This window comes from Blennius ocellaris, assembly GCF_963422515.1.
Source record: "Blennius ocellaris genome assembly, chromosome: 17".
Taxonomy (NCBI): Eukaryota; Metazoa; Chordata; class Actinopteri; order Blenniiformes; family Blenniidae; genus Blennius; species Blennius ocellaris.
In genome coordinates, this window is record NC_137666.1 from 5,281,787 (window position 1) to 5,299,658 (window position 17,872).

Sequence of the window (17,872 nt, forward strand, 5' to 3'; positions counted from 1 at the left end):
GTGTGTTGGGGGGGGGGGGGGCATTGCTGGCATGAATCAGGAGTAATGTCGGCTATGTCGTCTTATTATGTCTGTCCCAGTGCCTGTGTGTGTGTGATCCAAGCGAGCCCAGGGGGGGGCGGGAAAAGGTCACCCCGGCCTCTCCCCTTGGCCCAGCCTCGCGAGCGCATTGACGCTCCGCCAGGCAGTAATTATTAATGAAGAGACCTGAGCAAATGGACAGGAAATGCAGAGGTATTGATTGGGCCCGGCTGCCCCTGCTCTAAGCCGTACAGGCTGGCGCCAGCCTGGTGGGCCTGTGGTTTCCCAGGCTGCAGTCTGCGGAGGAGGAGGTGGTGGGGCGTGTGGGGGGGGTTTGGGGGCAGCCAAGGTGTGAACGCTTCTGTCACATCCAGGCCCAGGCCACACCTGAAGGACGGGGGTGAGACGCACGGGAGTACGACTCCCAAAGAGGATCTTGTTTAATTCCAGAACGCATCGCCACCACGTCCCAACATCACCTCAGAGCTACGGAAGCCCACAAGACTTTTTTTTTTTTTTCTTACAAGAACAAAGAGTTCCTGATCTACCTTGTCAGTAATGTCGTGAAATGACAGAATCAGGCTATGAGAGGAAGTTCCTTGGGCGTCTGCAACCCGCAGGCTACGTCTGCTCCGCTCTTAATTGCTGGTTCTAGAGGAACGCTCGCAGCCTTGTTGTGGGAACAGTCCTGACTGTCACTCTGACACTTTGGTCCACACTGGGGGAGCGCGCTTTCTGTTTTCATGATGAATTTCTTCCACTCATGGAAATGCAAAGCAAACGTGTGGGGGGGGGGGGACAAAAATAGTGCTCTGTGTGGACAGGTCCTCTCAATAGAAAGGCTCTGTGGAATAAAACTACCTAGTATCTGATGTTAAAAGTACCGTAATATGAGAGAAATTATCCCATTAAGAAAGTTGAATAATTTACAGGTTTTCCTCTCATAATTTTTTTTTTTCTGAAAAAACGCTTATTATGTTTATAGATCATGGCCCTCTGTCCATCACTGCCTCACAAAGTGTTTCGCCTTCAGTCAGTGGAGTAAGCATGTTTTCCTCCTCCACCAAACACCCAAACCTTGTGGTATCGATGACCGATCTGATCTCCTCGTGTCCTTTGGCACATCTCGCATTGAACACATTCACACTGAAGTAATCTGTCCAACTGTGCCCGCAGTTCGGATGTCTTCTTCGCACATTAAATGATCAGATACTTCAAATGGTAAGATTCTGGAAAAACCAATGAGTGGTGGAGTGGATTATACCGACTATAAGGTGAGGATGTGAGGGAGGAAGGTGGGGTTTGAAGAGGAGGTGATGTGAAGTGAAGTGTCTGTAGAAAACAAGCCGCCGTTTGTTGCCGGGCGGCACGTCCACTTCCTGGGCTGTTGCTGGTTTCCGCTGCCGGGGCTTCCTGGGTACAGCGAGGTTTCTGCATGTGCCACGGAAAGCCTCGGGCTCTTCATGAAATATTTATCCTCGCCGTGAGGAGACATGAGGAAACTTACATGGAAAGTTAAAAGGCCCAAATAAGGGGAGCGGTTGGGGCACTGCCAGAATGACAAATATAGTTACCAAACCAAACTTTCTCTTTTTTTTGTTTTTTCAGACTATGAGCTTCAGCCTGAGCCATGAAACTGTTGCACCGATGCTCCCAGTAGGAATCAGCCAGGCGCTGCAGAAGAGGGCTTGACAGGATGTTGTTGTTTTCCACTTGGAGATGAAAACAGAGTTCTTCCAGTGGTAAAACTAAATGTTTAATGTAACACAGAAATCATAGCTCTTTTTTTTCCTTCTTTTTCATCCCCCTCTTTTCCCGACACACAGCTACTGCCAGCATGAATCATTTTGATATCTGCTGCACAGCCCAAATAAAGGCAGCAACCAGCAAGGAAAGGGAGCTTTTGGTGGGTTTTTCTATCCTGCGCAACAGAAACCCGACGCTGTGTTTGCTTACAGTTTCTGAGCACCACAGTATTGGGTATCATGAAAGCAAGAGCTGTCAGGGCTATAAGTTTACGTCCAAAACATGAAGTCTGTATGTGTGTGTGTGTGTGTCGCTAGGCCCAGACGCCGAGCGGTGTAATTATGGCGAGGTCCGATGGAGAGAGGAGGTCAGCCCAGTACAACAGATTCCATTACACAGCCGTGGAAACAGTGCCGTGGACCCCGGGGACAGATTTCTTCCTGGAACTTGTAAAAGAAACAAAAATCAGAATTAAGACTCAATTAAATGCCAGATGTTTTATTTAGTGTGCCATTACCTAAGCTTTTAAACAGAGTACCATTTCTCACACTCCTCCATCTCCAGGTAACGGGGCTTTCAGCACGTAGCTCGTCCCAATGTGTTCAACAGTATCTAAAATTAAAGCTGTCATGTAAAGAACACGTGCTCACATGAATCGTAAGTTAAAATAGTGTTTTGAAACTAGTAGCAGACTAAAAAAACGTCCATTTTGTAATCAGCACACAGTTAAAAAGCCTCTCTGACCTGGACACTGGCTCTTTTCTATCCCGGTAACAGAGGCAGAGGGGGGTCAAACTTTGTCCAGGGGAAAACCTTTGGATCACCATAAAACAAACACTGCATCAAACAAGACATGGACACAATATGTCTCTTTCTATTAGCCGTTTCAGTCGTCAAATTAGCAACGAGGAGCCATTTAGCAAATGCTTGGCACTTGTTAAACACTTAATCATAGTGACCTGTGGCGTGATGATTGTCAGTGTGGTCTGTTAGCAGCGGTGTGAACACTGCCATCGAAATCCTGGCGCGCACCAACTGAGTTCATCCGAATAGAATCTTGATCAACTCGACTGAATTCTGAACACGGCTTGAATCAAATGGCTCTAAATTAATCAAACGGTTTAGTTCTTGCGACGCCTGAGGGAGAAAATTTTCACAGTGGCCTCCAATGTCCATATTCACAGAACTTTTTCACAAAAGTTGGGTTTTAATATTCATAACTTCAGTATCCCTGAAAACTCAGCACTTGGTTCCCCTCCTTTACATTCCTGAGATGTCCTTGCTACATAGCGGATACTAACTTGATGTCACTCTTGACAGACGGCTCCTGCGCTGGTTGGTGAGTACATCCTTTGGTGTGTGTTTGTTTGTCTGTCTCTCTGAGCTCTGTGATGGACAGGGAACCTTTTCAGGGTGTAGCCTTCCTTCACCCTTAGTTAACTCCGCTCAGCTCCGGCTCAACACGACTCCATCCTGGATGGATGTGTAGATAATCTAAAATTGTGCTGCTGAACTGTTCAGGTTGTACTCTGCCTTTAATAGTCACCCTAAGGTATATAAAGCGGCATTGAAGCGGAATGAATGAAGAGCATTTGGACATTTATGTGTTTGTCTTGGATTTTGGGGAATTTTGGCCACTTGTGGAATAGAAATCTTTTGGGTAATGTCAAAAACAGATTGAGGAAACTTGTGGCTCGTTGGAACGACTACCATGTGAACTGAGGTACAAGCAAAGAAAGTAGGTTGCAACCAGTTAACTGAATCAACAGGACGATGTATGTATATATGACTATCGCTGATGAACTGATGAAGCCTTTTGGATGAGTGGTCTTAGAAATGTCAAGCTCAATTGAAATATAATTTAGAATATTTAAAGCCACATTTGGAGCAGGAATTACCTGGCAATGTGTATTATATGTATAAGAAAGGGCAATTTTAATGGATTTTGACCAAGAAACCAATGAGCAAAGAGTTTAGGGTTTAGGTAAAGTGTTTTCATCCCTATGTGTCTGTAAAAGCCTCGAGTTCCAGAGTCTCTACTTGAATGATTGTGATTTCCTCTCATCGTGACGCTTTGGTCATGGTGTCTCCCAGCTCATCCTCTCAGCACATCCTGCAATAGATTTCCCCCGCAGCTCCCCTCATGACCCCATTAGGAACGATCCTGTATGTAAAGCGAGTGACTGAATGCGATATTGCCGTCTCCATTTGTCTCCTCCTGAATGGCCTATCAGTAAACACCTGCTAATATCGTCCTAATGTTGACGGTGATGGATGAAAGTCATCCTCCTGAGATGGGAACGGTATGGCTGATTGGCCTCTTCCACGCGGACGAGCACATGGGCCCAAAAAAAAAAAAAAAAGAAGGAGAAAAAATGACACTTTAACGAGCTCTTCCTGGCGTTAAAGTGCCACGCGCCGGCCCCTCATCGCAAGCCCTCGCCTGGCTGACCCCGGGCCCTGCGCTCCCACCACCGCCACCTCCACCTCCTCACACGGGGCCCGCTCGCTTCGTTGGCTGACAGATCAGACTGCCATGGAGACAGCTCATTAGCAGAGTAATGAGAACCCCTAGCAGCCACACGTTGTCTTGTTATATCATCTCCGTATCGACATATTTGTGGCTGGGGACAAGAGCTCGCTGCAGTGTGCATGAAATAGCTGGTGATTAGGCTGAAATTAAGGCACGCAGCGGCTCGCCGTTCATCGTTGACGGACATCAGAGGAAACCAGTTCGAGAGCGGCACCACGGAACCGCTCTGTGAAGCAGCTCCTGTCTCTGACGATCCAAGACTCTCCCTCTCATTGCATTGATAACCATCTAGCTGGAGGTGATTACCACTGCCACTAGTTCCACAGGAAAAAAAAAACCAACAAAAAGAATATTGTACAAGTTCTGACTCTGAGAGCTTTGAAGTCAATGTTGTCATGATTATCTTATGCCGCTGTTTTTTTTAATGAAAGCATGGCTTTCACGGCTGGTTGATGCATCACCAAACTGAGACTCTGAATTAAGCCTTTAATAACAATTCATGAATTTCGAGGGGGGAATATAGTCAAATAAGACTTCCAGAGGTGACTTCCAGTATGGTTATTCCCAGTATTACGGAACATGAAGAAAAAAACTCCCTTTGATGGTGAAAAAGACAAATCCAAACAGAAAATCCCCACATTTTACTGCTTATTATCACCCATCACTAAAACCGTTGCTTGTTTGGTAGAATTGAGAGACTCTTGCATTTTGCAAGTTTCTGCAACCTCCAATCCAGTTCATCCCAAAAGTCCTCGGTGGAGTTGATGTCAGGGCTCTGCAGTGCAGTGCAGTCAAGCTACTCCACAGAAAACTCATCAAATCATACCCGCTTTATGTGCTGTTTCATGTTGGATTAGAAGCGTGCCCAAATATTTAGGTCCACGTAGTTTAGTTCTGCCCAAAAGCAGCCTCACAACATGGTGGTCCCTCCACCATGCTTCACGATAAGCAGGTAGGACATTTTCTTTGTGTGTTTCATTTGAGGCTTATAAAGCTACTGATACAATGCATTTTGTGTAAATTAAAAGCTGGAGTAAACCATGTTGAAACTGAAAAGTCACAAAATGTGTAAAAAAAAACAAAAAAAAAACAAATAAAACAAACGTTTTGTCTCAATTGCTAGAAAAATTATCACACTCTCTGAGTTGTCACATAAAAGTGGGAGTCATTTTGAAGATTTCAAAGCTCTAGTATGTTGGGTCATAATTTCAGGTGATAGCAATTCAATCGAAAGATATTATTATATAAATTGCACTTGAAATAATCATAAACGTGTATCTTGATCATTTTGAAACACTGACATGTGTTTTATTTACTCACAAGCTCAGAAACTCCAGACGGGAATTCCAGTATTGCAATTATTTTCCACTTGAGGGCGATGTTGTTCAAATAATGTGACCTCTGTGGTTTGACAATAATATTGCAGAAGAGATAATACTTCCATTTCTGATTTTACTTAAATTAAAAGATGTTTGTTAATCCATACAATATGAGTAAATTCACACTGTACGCACAGTTAATTACAACCATGATACAGTGTATCCTGGCTTTTAGTATCTTGTCTTATCTTCTTGACCTTATTTCACAATTTCTTTTTATCATACCTGCTTCGAGTTCAGCTCTAAAATGCGTTTTAACAAAATGAACATCACATTTAATCTCCAATTTCTTCTGACTATTGCCAAAACAAACTGCTGGATAACATAAACATGGAACCTCATGATGGTAATTTACAGCAAAACAATAATTTGACTTGGACGATATATCTGCGTGACCCAAACGAAATTCTTCAAGGCTGTTAATTTAAAACGATTAAGGGCCTGACCGCAACGTCTCCGGTTTTAGCTGCTGCTGCTAAAGTGAAGTCAGCAGAATACAAATGTAACACTGATTATTTGGAAAACATTCCACACTGCAGTTAGCAATGTATGCACTGGGATGGCTCAGTGTAGAAGTGTTTGACCCTCCTCAGTGAAGTTGCCCTCACTTCATTTATTTATTTGTTTGTTTGCCCATTCAGAATGGCTCATTGTCCACAGTGTAATAGTGAAGCTGTCCTTGCTTGTTTTTTTTACCCCCTTCTCCAAAGTAAAGTTTCCCCTCTTTTTTTCTATGTAATTGTTTGTGCCCTTTCCCCACAGTAAAGTTGACCCTCGCTATATTTTTTGGCCCCTTCTACACAGTAAAGTTGCTTTATTAAATCATTTATTTGCTTCTTCTCCACAGTAAAGTTTCCCCTCGCTTTATTATTATTATTATTATTATTATTTGCACCTTCTCCATAGTAAAATTGCCCCTCGGTTTATTTCTTTATGTATTTTTTTTGCCCCTTGCTTTAATTAAAAATTTTTATTTTTTTTACCCCCCTCGCCACAGCTGCGCGGAAGTGACACAGCAAGCGCGCGCCCCGTCACGTCACGCGAGACATCCCAGGCTCGGAGCGAGAGGGGAAAAAAAAAAAAAAAAAAAAAAAAAAAAAAAAAAAAAACATCAACAACCAGAAGAAGAGAATATCTGTGGATAAAGTCCGCCGGCGGCCCGCAGACATGTCCCACACGTCGCCGATAGCCCCGTACGATGGTTCGGACTCGTAAAGGTGAGCTCAGGCCGCCGGTCAGCCGCGGTTTACCGTTAATTTACCGGGGGCCGGTTGGGGGGGGGGGGGGGGTGGGGGGGAGGAGGAGAAGAGACGAAGGGAGAGTGAAGAAGTGAGGGGGGGGAGAAGAACGACGACTCGTCCACGCAAACATTTGCCGCGTCATTAAAAAAATACCCCCCCCCCCAAACAAAATGAAGCGACTTCAGAAGGCACGTCGTGTCTCCACGTCCACGCGGCGGGCCACGGACGGCCGAGGGAGGCTCCGCGAGGACGGGTCGGGGCTCGGCGGCGCTTCGGCTTGTGTTGTGGTTCAAGGGTTCATGGGCGGAAGAATGAGGAAGTAAGGAGTTGGTTGGAGCAGCAAGGAGGGGAGCTCGAACCTTCAACACCGACCCCCCGCCGGGAATCTCCCGTGGAGCTGCACGGGGGAAACGAGTCCGTGCATAAGTTTGATCACCGGCGCTTGAACGCCGTTTGCCGGAGATAAAAATCAGATGATGCCTTGTGCTGCAAGCCTGCGACTGATCACGTGGTCTGCTGTGAAGAAGGAGAAGAAGCCCTCGAGCTCAACTTGTTTTGTTTGTAGTGAACTGATCAATGCTTCTTTACTTAATCTGCTGTCTCCGTCATGCCACGATCTACTTAACAACTTGGGGTCTAAATCCACTCCCGGGTTCAGTATTTTTCCCCCTCAAGGAGGCAACACATTCTGATTATATCCCCAATGTTGTCTTAACTTTCTGTTTACGCCCCTTGTCTCACGCTGAACTATTGGATTCAAGCTGTTGAAGTGAATTCGAGAGGAAAAAGATTCAATCAGCGGATGCTATGTGTGCATAACTGACTTATACCGTTGTTTTGAGACAGTATAAGAGAGGCAGTGATTACTTGCATGTGGAAAACCTCTCATTCGTGTGGTTGTGTCTCACGAGACATCCAGGAGTCTAGAAAGTGATCATCATAGAATCCAGCCCACTAATACCGCCTCTCTGAAAGCTCGAGATATTTACACATAACAGTTCCTGACACATACTGAAATATACCTTCATGCCAAGACTAAAATTGTCCTCCACCAGACCAGGTGGTATTTTTTTCTTCTTATTTAGTACCTCAAGTTTTTAAATATGCTAAAATTTGAGAGAAAAATATTATAAACTCACATACAATCAACAAACTTGCCTGTGAAGTAACACAGACACAAGAATCAAACATTAGGTTGACATTAAGTTGTCATTTTACTTTAAAGAATAAAATGTGAAAATAATTTAAGGTAATTGTTGTAACATGTGAAATTTGCATACATGTTGAAGAGGTATCAGTTCCCAGTTTTTGTCACATCATCGAAAAGTGCTATGTTTGCGGTTTTTTTCCCCATTAGCTAAATAATTTGACTTCCTCTGTTTATGACCTTTTTCCTGAAATCTACGTGAGGTTCATCCACCCAAATCTTTTAAAATCACGTGGAAAACATTGCTATGTATCATGCAGCAGAAATGTCTGTTAAAGTAACAAGCGAATTGAAAACCCTCCCGGCAAGTCCGGCCCCGTATCTTTTACACTCGGTGGTGCAGGGATCCACTTTAGTGTCCGTCCTCAGTCCAACTAGAACCAGCAATCACCACGAATTAAAACAATTGTAGCATTACTTAAACCTTGCATATTGTTGTTACTCAAAATGATTATCAAGATTCCTTTTTTTTTTTCATAAAGTAACTGAGTCACTACTTATTTTACAGGCTATGAATTCCTGTGAGCATGGGGAAGCTTCAAATGACGCGATGCTTGAGAAAGGCAAGTCCCACACATTTTGACTGCAGACTGTGTGTGCGTGGGTGTATGTGTGTGCACGGGGGGGGGGGTCGCTGGTCGCTGTGTGTGTGCCCATCTATCAGGAGGAAGCACATTAAACATGAATCTTGCATTTCTTTGCAGATCACAAGCATGTCCAGGATGTTAAAGAGGAGACAGAGGACTTTGCTATTTGCAAGCCACCTCAGGGAAGTGAAGGAGGATCTCCTGAGGCCGCCGCGGCTGGTAAACGTTCGTCTGCAGAGATCGGGCCCGATGCGGATCAGTCCACCAGCAGCAAGATAGCCAGAGTCTCGACTGAGGTAATCTGTGCCGAAGAGAAATCTTCCTAAAATATACACTGGGAGAGAAACTGTCCACAGGCATCATTGTATACGTCAATGTTTTGGGGTTTTTTTTTCTCCCCAGATGAGACGCCACTTGTTGGATCACGGCAGCGGACAGGAGCCTCTTTGCCTCACCACTACTCCCGGGAGGAGTAACTGTGTCCAAGAGAAATCCAGAGTCTCCTACAGGAAGCCCCTCTTCAGCATCTCGCACAAGATCTCGGAGAAGAGGAACACGCCAAGCCTGGAGCAGCAGGCCCTCCAGGGCGACTCAAATCCGCTCAACCACAGCAGCATATTTCCTTCCACGCTCCCCTGTCCGGAGCAAAATGGCCCCGCCGAGGTCTTCTCCGCCTCGGAGGCCTCGGGCCAGGCCTTGGCGACAGACGCGAGCCTTTACCCGCTCATCGAGAAAATGTTTTTCATCCTTAACACCCTCAATTCAAGCATGACACAACTGCATAGCAAAGTGGACCTGTTGACCCTGGAGGTCATGCGGATAAAGAAGCAGATCAAGCCAGCGGAGATGGTGACGGAGTTCCAGCCTCCCCCCGAGTATCTGCTAACGAGCGACGAATTGAATCAGCTGATGGAGCAAACCGCCAACGCCGGGGAGCTCGGCTGCCGCCTGCTCGTGCATCTGTTTCCGGAGCTGTTCAAGGCCAGGGAGTGCTCCCATGACTGCATGGCGAGCAAGAGAATGCTGGAATCTCTGCATCTGCAGCTGGTCCGAAACTACATCGAGGTGTGCTACCCCACGGTGAAAAACAACAGCGTCTGGCAGGAAGAATGTCTCCTACAGATCAATGACTTCTTTAATCGCTTCTGGGCGCAGAGGGACATGGAGAGCGCTCGGCTGCTCAAGAAGCAGACAATCACAGGTGCCGGGATAAAAGTGGAGCCTCCCCAGACCTATCGTTTCATTAACGAGCAAGGCCAGGAGGAGCAGGTCTCCCTCGACAACCAGCAGGGCGCCCTGGCTCCGTCTGAGCTCTCGTTCAGCACGCAAACCGCAGAGGAGTTGGACGAGTTCTCCTCCCCCGAGGACTTTGTTATTTTTCTTATGCACCGTCTCTTCCCGGAGGTTTTCGAGGAGGGGAAGCTTCCAGAAAGCTCCGGGAGCTTTAGCAGTGTGGGGCAGCTGATTCTGGACTCCGACAAGATGGAGATAATTAGGAAATACATGGAGGCTAACTTTCCTGACGTGCCCGAGGACAGCTGGCTTCAGGTGTGCATTCAGCACATGGAGGATGCGCTCGAGGGCCCCCACAGTACCGGCAACGGGAGCGAGCCCGAAAACCTCAACGAAGAGGGCTACGACCTGGCCAGTCTTCCCGAAGACGTTTCCATCATCAAGGTTCCAGATGTGGGCGAGTGTGAGAGACCCAGTCGGAAGTCCAAAAAGTCTCTGCTTCCGCCCGTGGATTTTGACAATCTTGAGATCCCTATACCGGACTTCGCCGTTCCCCAGGACTACATCTTGTCCCGGGAGCAGCTGAAGATCAACTATGAATGTAGCTTGTCCATCGGGAATTTTGCCTCCCGGCTGCTGGTGCTCATGTTCCCCGAGCTCTTCACCCACGAGAACGCCAGGAAGCAATACAACTGCAGCGGGTCGCTGGGGAAGAAGCAGCTCGATCCCGTTCGCATCAACCTCATCCGCCACTACGTGCAGTTGGTGCACCCGCGGGCCAACAACGACCGCGTGTGGATGTTGGAATTTGTGGGCAAGCTGGACGAGAGGTGCCGGCGGCGTGACACGGAGCAGAGGAGGTCCTACCTGCAGCAACGCAAAGTGTACGTTCAGGAGTCCGAGCAGGACTTCTTTTGCCAGCTGAATCAGCTCAATCCGGACAACGCCCGCGAGGATCCAGAGATCCCCTCCTTACCTCCCGAGAAAAGTAGCAAAGACTTCTGCAAAATCCCCCTGGATGAGCTGACCGTGTCTAATCCCGACTTCCCCGTGCCCTCCGTCTACCTGCTCTCGGACGCGGAGGTGCGGGAAATCGTCCAGCAGAGCCTGTCTGTTGGGAACTTTGCGGCCCGCCTGTTGGTGCGCCTCTTCCCCGAGCTCTTCACCCAGGAGAACCTGCGGCTTCAGTACAACCACTCGGGGGCCTGCAACAAGAAGCAGCTGGACCCGGTGCGGCTGCGACTGATCCGCCACTACGTGGAGGCCGTGTACCCCGTGGACAAGATGGAGGAGGTCTGGCACTACGAATGTGTACCGAGCATCGACGAACGCTGCCGGCGCCCCAATCGGAAGAAGTGCGACATTCTTAAAAAGGCCAAGAGGTCAAGCACTGTGTCCTAGTTCCAGTAGCACGTAGTTTTGTCAACACTCTCCGTCATACAAATAATTGCACAGTATATAAGCTGAAACTGTTGAACTTTTACAAACTGTCCTATGTAGGATGAAGCCAAGCTGTTTTGAGTTTTCTTATTTTACCTTTCGGCTCTGGCAATAGATGCTTTTAGGTTACGTCGTCTTAAAACTTGTCGGATTATGAAAAGTAATATCGCTCTTATTTATAAGCCAAAACTGTCATAGCTTATCTAACATACATGACTGGTAAATGTTGTAGCCTTAAAAACAATAACAATGATAGTAGCTAACAGCCGAGATTACAATTTGCTCTATGAATAGAAACGAATCACAAGAATGTGATGTATTTGCATTGCGGTTACTGATGTAGCATTGTGCCACCACTGTTTTAATGTGCTTACGTTAAGCCTTCTTATAGAAATTTATATTATAAAAGGTAATTTAACATGACAATGGATCATGATAACCTATTTCTAATAAAATCACTATAAATATGTGCATCTGTATTTCTATATGCCTGTTTTAGGTGGATTTGGACAGATTGTTTTCCAACACTGGTAAGAGTTTTCTAAATTCAGTTTAACAAATTTTAAGTTTAACACGTTTACCCACAGTAGGTCATGCACAAGTTGTTGTACTAAAATACATTTACAATCCAGAAAGTTTTTCCATGTTGATTTTATTATCCTGTTTCTGCACCAGAAGGTTTTTTTTTTTAAGCCTTTTGTAAGCCACTTTTATTTCTTTGTAGACTTCATCCAATTCATTTCCTGCCTATATAAATGTGAACATAGATATGACAAGCAGCCACACACAGCAGATGTACTTATTCAGATGAAATCTTGTGAACATGTAGAACTCATACACTCTGCCATGCCTTTTCTTTTTTTTTAAATGTTTACCACTTTAAAGTGCACTTTTATTTGCAGAGTCTCACTGTATCAAGCAGAAAGGTGCACAGAGAAAACATTAACTCCTAGGGACAGCTTGAATGTCTACAACCCAACCCAGAACTATTAGACTTGACGTTGCACCTTCGCAATCCTTTCCAGATCCAAGTTGAGAGAGCGCGTTCGCATGCCAGTCATTTGAGAGCACTCATTTCTCTGCCAAGCTGACCTCACTGGCTGGTGGTATTCAGTAGTACCATTTTGCTCGCTGGAGTTCATGGCTTAAAGGCCTCCTCCTTGGTAAGCTCCAGATTTTTCCAGCGCCTCAGGGCCACTTTGTGCTTTTCTGTGTTGCTGGTTTCACTGAAAACCCTTCTGAGGACGACCCGCATTAATGTGACGGTGTTCTCCTCTTGATTCTCCGACACCAGCAGGTCCAAGGTGTCCCCGACTTTGACCTTAAATGAGGGACAAAACATGGGGTAGCTGTTATTGATCGGTATGGTAAGACGACGCAGGCATGGAAAAAGTGGAAGAATGCCTCATTTGCGAAACGGGCGCACCTACCGTTTTACTCTTCTTGATGAGTTTCTGTCCATTTAATCGGAGTTTGTTGTTGTAGAAAGCATCCTCAATTTTACTGTCAACAAAGACATTTGTTTTAACATCCACGTGGAAATTATGCTGTTCAAAAATTAATTCATAAACAACTGAGCATCCTTTTCCTTCAGAGTTTTTTCTCACTGGTGTTTAGAATAATCTGATTGAATAAGCTAAAGAAAAATAGTCATATCATTGCAAAGTTACCCATATACAGTATACTATACAGATTAATAATGCAATACAATTTTCTACCAAAAGATGGCGTCGGGACTTCAGAGTCATCTGTTGTCAGTCCAAATGGAAAGAAAATTTTTTTTTCCTGCAGCCAAATGAGCCATTTCTAAAATATTATTTTAGGCTTCTGCAACTTCTCAAAGAACTACATGACAAAACTCTGAGAACTAGAGTCCAACTGGCCTCACCACTGCCACCCAATGTACAAAAAAAATGGGTTTAAATTACACTTGACATATCAGACCTTCAAGTTCCTATAGCAACATAGACGGAGTTGCAGTCAACATGCGCCGACTCACTTGCGTGCCATGTCCAGGCCAGCTTTTATGACGACATCATAACGAAAAGACTGGACATGTTTATCCATGTCTTTATAGTCCTTGGGGAGATTGGGGTCCTCATCCTCGTAATCGCTGTCCTCTGGGTCTTTTTCGTCCTCGTCCTCTTCGTCGTCGTCCTCCTCCTCTGGCGTCGCTCGCGAAGCACCTTTCTTTTTGCCACTTTTAAACCTCAGCTGGTGAATAGACCAGCTCCTGACGGCATCCCTGTGAGCGGGTCTCTGGCAGCCGAGCGTGGGGAACGCCGCGCAGCCCCACAGCTGACGCGTGTGAATTGTCCTGGGACACCATTCGGCCTGCCTCAGGCCGTACCCTGCTGCCAGTAGGTGGCGAGGGTTCAGCCTCCCCAGCTGCCTCAGGGTGAGAGCCTGAACCATCAGACTCTGCATGTTGGCTCCCCATCCAGTCACTGGAAGGAAACAAACACAGGTTTAATAAAGGCTTGATGGTAAACCTCACTGGTAGCATTTCCTCTCTCATAGTCAATGTGGCATTAACTGTAATCAATAATAACTGGTATCTGTCCAGCTTTGGGATTAAGATGAAATATAGTATTTTATAACAATAGAACAACAAGACCATAGTATTAACACAATATCGAATGAAAAACGGCATATTACATGTGGAATCAGACACTTCTGGACACAATCAAAAAAGACCTGATTTGATTATGATTTTTCTTTACATTAATTTTGACTTTGCCAGTGTTCAAAAATGTTGGGACAGGGGCACGCATCTGGACTGTTTCAATATTGACACCAACTGTTGAAAAACTACAACAAGAAATATTTCCTGTACAAACTAAAACACTTCAGGTGCTGATAATCCACTCGCTTATTTAGAAAACCAAACAAACACATAACTTTATCATCAGTACGCGTAAATTGAGCCCGGTGTTTCGAATTAAATGGTTTCCCTGTTATCTGGTGACCGAATTCCTTCAGCCTCCCTTGCTGTTGGTAATAACAGCATATGTTAAAACCCCACAGCGGTCCGAGCCAACGCTGTTTAAGTGTCGGAATTGTGAATCTCTTTCCTCGAGTCCGGGTTTCAACATTTGTTGTTACCAGAACCAACAACAAACGCAAAAGGAAGTCGGCGATCAGTTAACAGGGAAACCACTTAATCCGAAACACCGGAAGTGCATGTTTGGGTTATTAAAAAAAAACAAAATATTGACAAAAAAGGCACGCTCTTGTTTTGCTACATTCCGTCTTTAGACACCAAGCAGTTTTTTTCCGGAGTTTTATGTTCTGTAATTGTTTAATTTGTCAGTCTTTAAAGGAGAAACATTCCAGCTACGGTTTGCTGTGAGCCCTCGTGGATTATTTACTAAAAACCTTCCTCGCGCACTCCGGACAGAAAACACAGCACGAGCGGGGGTGACGTCAGGACTAGAAATGTAAACACAACATTAATAGGCTGTAAGTTAAAGCTGAGGCTGACACTCACCTACAGAATAACCTCTCATCGCCTCCTAATGTACTGCAGCCACACTTCCGACTCCCCTCACAGCGAGGCCTCCGCTTTAAATGTACTGCCCCCAAGCGGATGGACGGGGAAATGCAATGAAACTCAATGTTAAAAATACAGTGTGTTTATAAACCACATTACTGCAATTTTGCCCCTTTTAGATTGAGAGAGGCCCCAATTGATGCAAATTATTGTACTTTTAAACAGATAGTGAATAGACAGCACTTATTAATATCACTCTTTTATTAACATACTTGTACATAAATATAAGCAGATGTTTGATTAGTCCCTTTCAGAAAGTGAATGTGTTATGGGTCTGGTTTACTTGAAATGATAATTAGGCTTGTATATCAAGTATGTTTTCAAACAACACGTCAATCCATCTTTCAAAGTATTTTAGAATGCTTTGAAAGAAACCTAAAAAAAAAAAAAGAATTGCACAATAAACTGTATTTAATCCATTATATTTTCAGGAATTAATAAATATAAACACATCGAAACATTTATCAAATGAAAAAACCTGGACACATTTGAAAAATTCTGAACGCATTTCTATTTGTGTGCATTTAAAACAAACTATACTGGAGAAAGTTGAACCTGACCTGCAGCTTTTCAGCTATTTTTTTTCTTTTAAAACAGATAAATTAGAAGATTGGAACAGAATTGATAACCAGAGAAAGTTGGCACAAAGCCAAATGTTTTATCAGGCGTGCCCCCCCCCACCCCCCAAAAAAGAAAATACATAAAAGAACAAACACTCACAGTGAGTTTTAGACATTTATTGCAACTTTTAATTTTCCAGCATAAGATAAATTCAAATATATGTTTTAAAATGTGATCAAGTTATGTGCACAGCCCATTCAATTATAATTACAATAATATTTATTCTTTTATACTTTGTACAAGACAAATTCCATGGATTTGTAAATATTATCTGCTTGAAATACTTTATTACTTACATCAACATTCAGCTCCACTGTAATCCATAATGTCCAGAGTGACTCCCATCGTGTGCATATAATACTCAGGTGCCACTGCATTATTAAAAACAAGGTTAAAAACAAGTAGCTGTGTGCAAGAGTATGTTCCTGTCGGATGTTGTAAAAAGTCGGCGTTATAAAGTTTGCGGATGATGCCCGTGTGTAAACGATAGGTGCACCTACATCCTTGCATATACAGCCTGTAAACTCTCCTCAAAAGAGCCAGGGATCCTTGGGATAGTTCAAATGTCAGCGTCCAACATTTCTCTCCGGAACACCAGAGCACGTCGGAGTGTGTTTCCTTTAAAACGTTCAATATACACTGGATCGTGAGCTCTCCGGTTCACAAATGCAAAAATGGAGCGTCGGCCCCTTTGCTATAGACACAAAAGACACCCAGTAAGAGTACGTATAATGATATATGCTGGTGGTTTACATTCAGATGCTCCATGAGTTTTCGACACAATGAGGAAATCATGCAACACGTGACATTGATTCAAACATTTCCTGATCTCTTTGCGAGACGGTGGATTCCCCCCCGCCCTCTTTTACAAAGTAGAAATCGGTCCGTTCGCGTCTGTTCCACGCGATTACCGTCGATGCGTCCGCCGCGGTTTGTCAGCAGCTTCAGTTATGGCAGTAGGAAGTGCGTTACTCAGTGGACTGATTGAGTTGACCGTGATATGTTGAAGTTACAGATTGCAGTACAAAAGTTTTTCAGTATCCAGGTTCAGTCCAGCCCACAGATTACGCAACACTCTTATGTCTCTTAATATCCAATTGGTTAAATTAACTTACTTTGGTCAAGTATCGTGGTAATGGCGTCAAAACATTTAGTTCATTTCCATATATTGTTAATAGTTTGTTTTTTTTGTAATATATTTATGAATAACTGCTATAATAACTTCATCACTGCTACATCTGCCACTGTTGATATTCAATAAATTTCCTCCTTTAGGGACTTCTTTTGAATTCTAGCCACTTTTGTTTTCTCCTTTTGTTGACTGTTAGACGATTTACATTCAACAGCTACTCTATTTGTCATACATCTACCGTGTAAATTGATGCAGTACAAAAGCTCTGCCATGCATTCTCTGTTCGGCGAGTGATAGCGTGTTTTATTTCAATTTAAACCTGTCAGCATTGTGCAGGAAAGTGTTTCTGATATTATGGACACACTTTTAATTTGGACGTGGCAAAATATGAGAAATATGAGGGCTTTCGATGGACAGAATCTATGACCCATCTGTTGTATCCTGTCACATTAACTCATACTACAAAAGTGGCAAATTAATATTAAACATTAGTACAAACATATTAAAATCCATTTGCCGATCCATGATTACGCTGAATGAAAACAACTTGATTTAAAGCTTCACTGATTCTGTCGTTTCTTATGTCCCGATTGTTGCGTCGACGATGTTTTCAAAATCCACGATGGAGGCGTAAAAGACGGGATTTTACAAAAGCGCCAACTGTAAACATCTTATTTGTGTGCTAGTTTGTCATTCGAAAACAAAAAAAAGGATGCTTCTCTCTTGCGCTGCCATGAAGCACCAACAGTCAACAGTCAAAGAAACAAGATAGTGTGTGTGTGTGTGGGGGGGGGGGGGCTTTAATTACAGCTGAACTGGAGGTGGAAACATTACCTGTTGCTTTGCTAACTACCTAATAATTGAAAACAATATCACGAGATTGCAATTTTACACCACAACTAAGAAATGTAAGTGTTCACAGTGTTTCCTACAGATATTAATAGCAGAAACGTGGGAGTTACTGAAGTAACAGAGCTCGTGTGAGCGACTTGCTCTGGCCGTATAGAGAGAGTAACCCTGGGTTCAGCTCAGACTTGAGAGTGCCGCGCGATGGTGGCAGAAAATATACAGCTTCACAAGAATTTGGCAAAATAAATAACTGTGTATTACCTCCTGCAGCCGAATTCACAAACTAAAACAGCAAAAAGCCAATACTGGCTTCAGAGATACTGTACTTTA

General features: G+C 44.3%; 2 protein-coding genes across 3 annotated transcripts; one reads left to right on the forward strand and one right to left on the reverse strand.

The window, feature by feature from the left end:
• The first annotated feature begins 6,784 nt into the window (after positions 1–6,784).
• Positions 6,785–11,825, forward strand: bend3 (BEN domain containing 3). Of its 2 annotated transcripts, XM_080512291.1 has the most exons (4): positions 6,785–6,896; positions 8,636–8,690; positions 8,832–9,010; positions 9,117–11,825. In XM_080512291.1, exons 2-4 carry the CDS (start codon positions 8,639–8,641, stop codon positions 11,346–11,348), a joined length of 2,463 nt encoding a protein of 820 aa, XP_080368417.1. In that variant the 5' UTR covers positions 6,785–6,896; positions 8,636–8,638; the 3' UTR covers positions 11,349–11,825. The 2 variants fall into 2 exon arrangements, with proteins under 2 accessions (XP_080368417.1, XP_080368418.1); XM_080512292.1 differs by lacking the exon at positions 6,785–6,896 and having other exon boundaries at positions 7,147–8,690.
• A 209-nt stretch (positions 11,826–12,034) lies between these two features.
• mtres1 (mitochondrial transcription rescue factor 1) lies at positions 12,035–14,944 on the reverse strand. The gene is made up of 4 exons (XM_080513158.1): positions 14,878–14,944; positions 13,387–13,834; positions 12,818–12,890; positions 12,035–12,708 (listed from the first exon to the last, which is right to left on the reverse strand). Exons 1-4 carry the CDS (start codon positions 14,894–14,896, stop codon positions 12,526–12,528), a joined length of 723 nt encoding a protein of 240 aa, XP_080369284.1. The 5' UTR covers positions 14,897–14,944; the 3' UTR covers positions 12,035–12,525.
• Between the last annotated feature and the right edge of the window lie 2,928 nt (positions 14,945–17,872).

What these genes read in the sequence shown, in the direction of transcription:
- bend3 (XM_080512291.1), top strand. Translation starts at nt 8,639, where the DNA reads ATGAATTCCTGTGAGCATGGGGAAGCTTCAAATGACGCGATGCTTGAG. An exon ending in TGACGCGATGCTTGAGAAAG is followed by an intron (nt 8,691 to 8,831) that starts GCAAGTCCCACA and finishes ATTTCTTTGCAG; the next exon opens with ATCACAAGCATGTCCAGGAT. An exon ending in TAGCCAGAGTCTCGACTGAG is followed by an intron (nt 9,011 to 9,116) that starts GTAATCTGTGCC and finishes TTTTCTCCCCAG; the next exon opens with ATGAGACGCCACTTGTTGGA.
- mtres1 (XM_080513158.1), bottom strand. An exon ending in GGCCTGGACATGGCACGCAA is followed by an intron (nt 12,891 to 13,386) that starts GTGAGTCGGCGC and finishes CTTTGTTGACAG; the next exon opens with TAAAATTGAGGATGCTTTCT. An exon ending in TCATCAAGAAGAGTAAAACG is followed by an intron (nt 12,709 to 12,817) that starts GTAGGTGCGCCC and finishes CCCTCATTTAAG; the next exon opens with GTCAAAGTCGGGGACACCTT.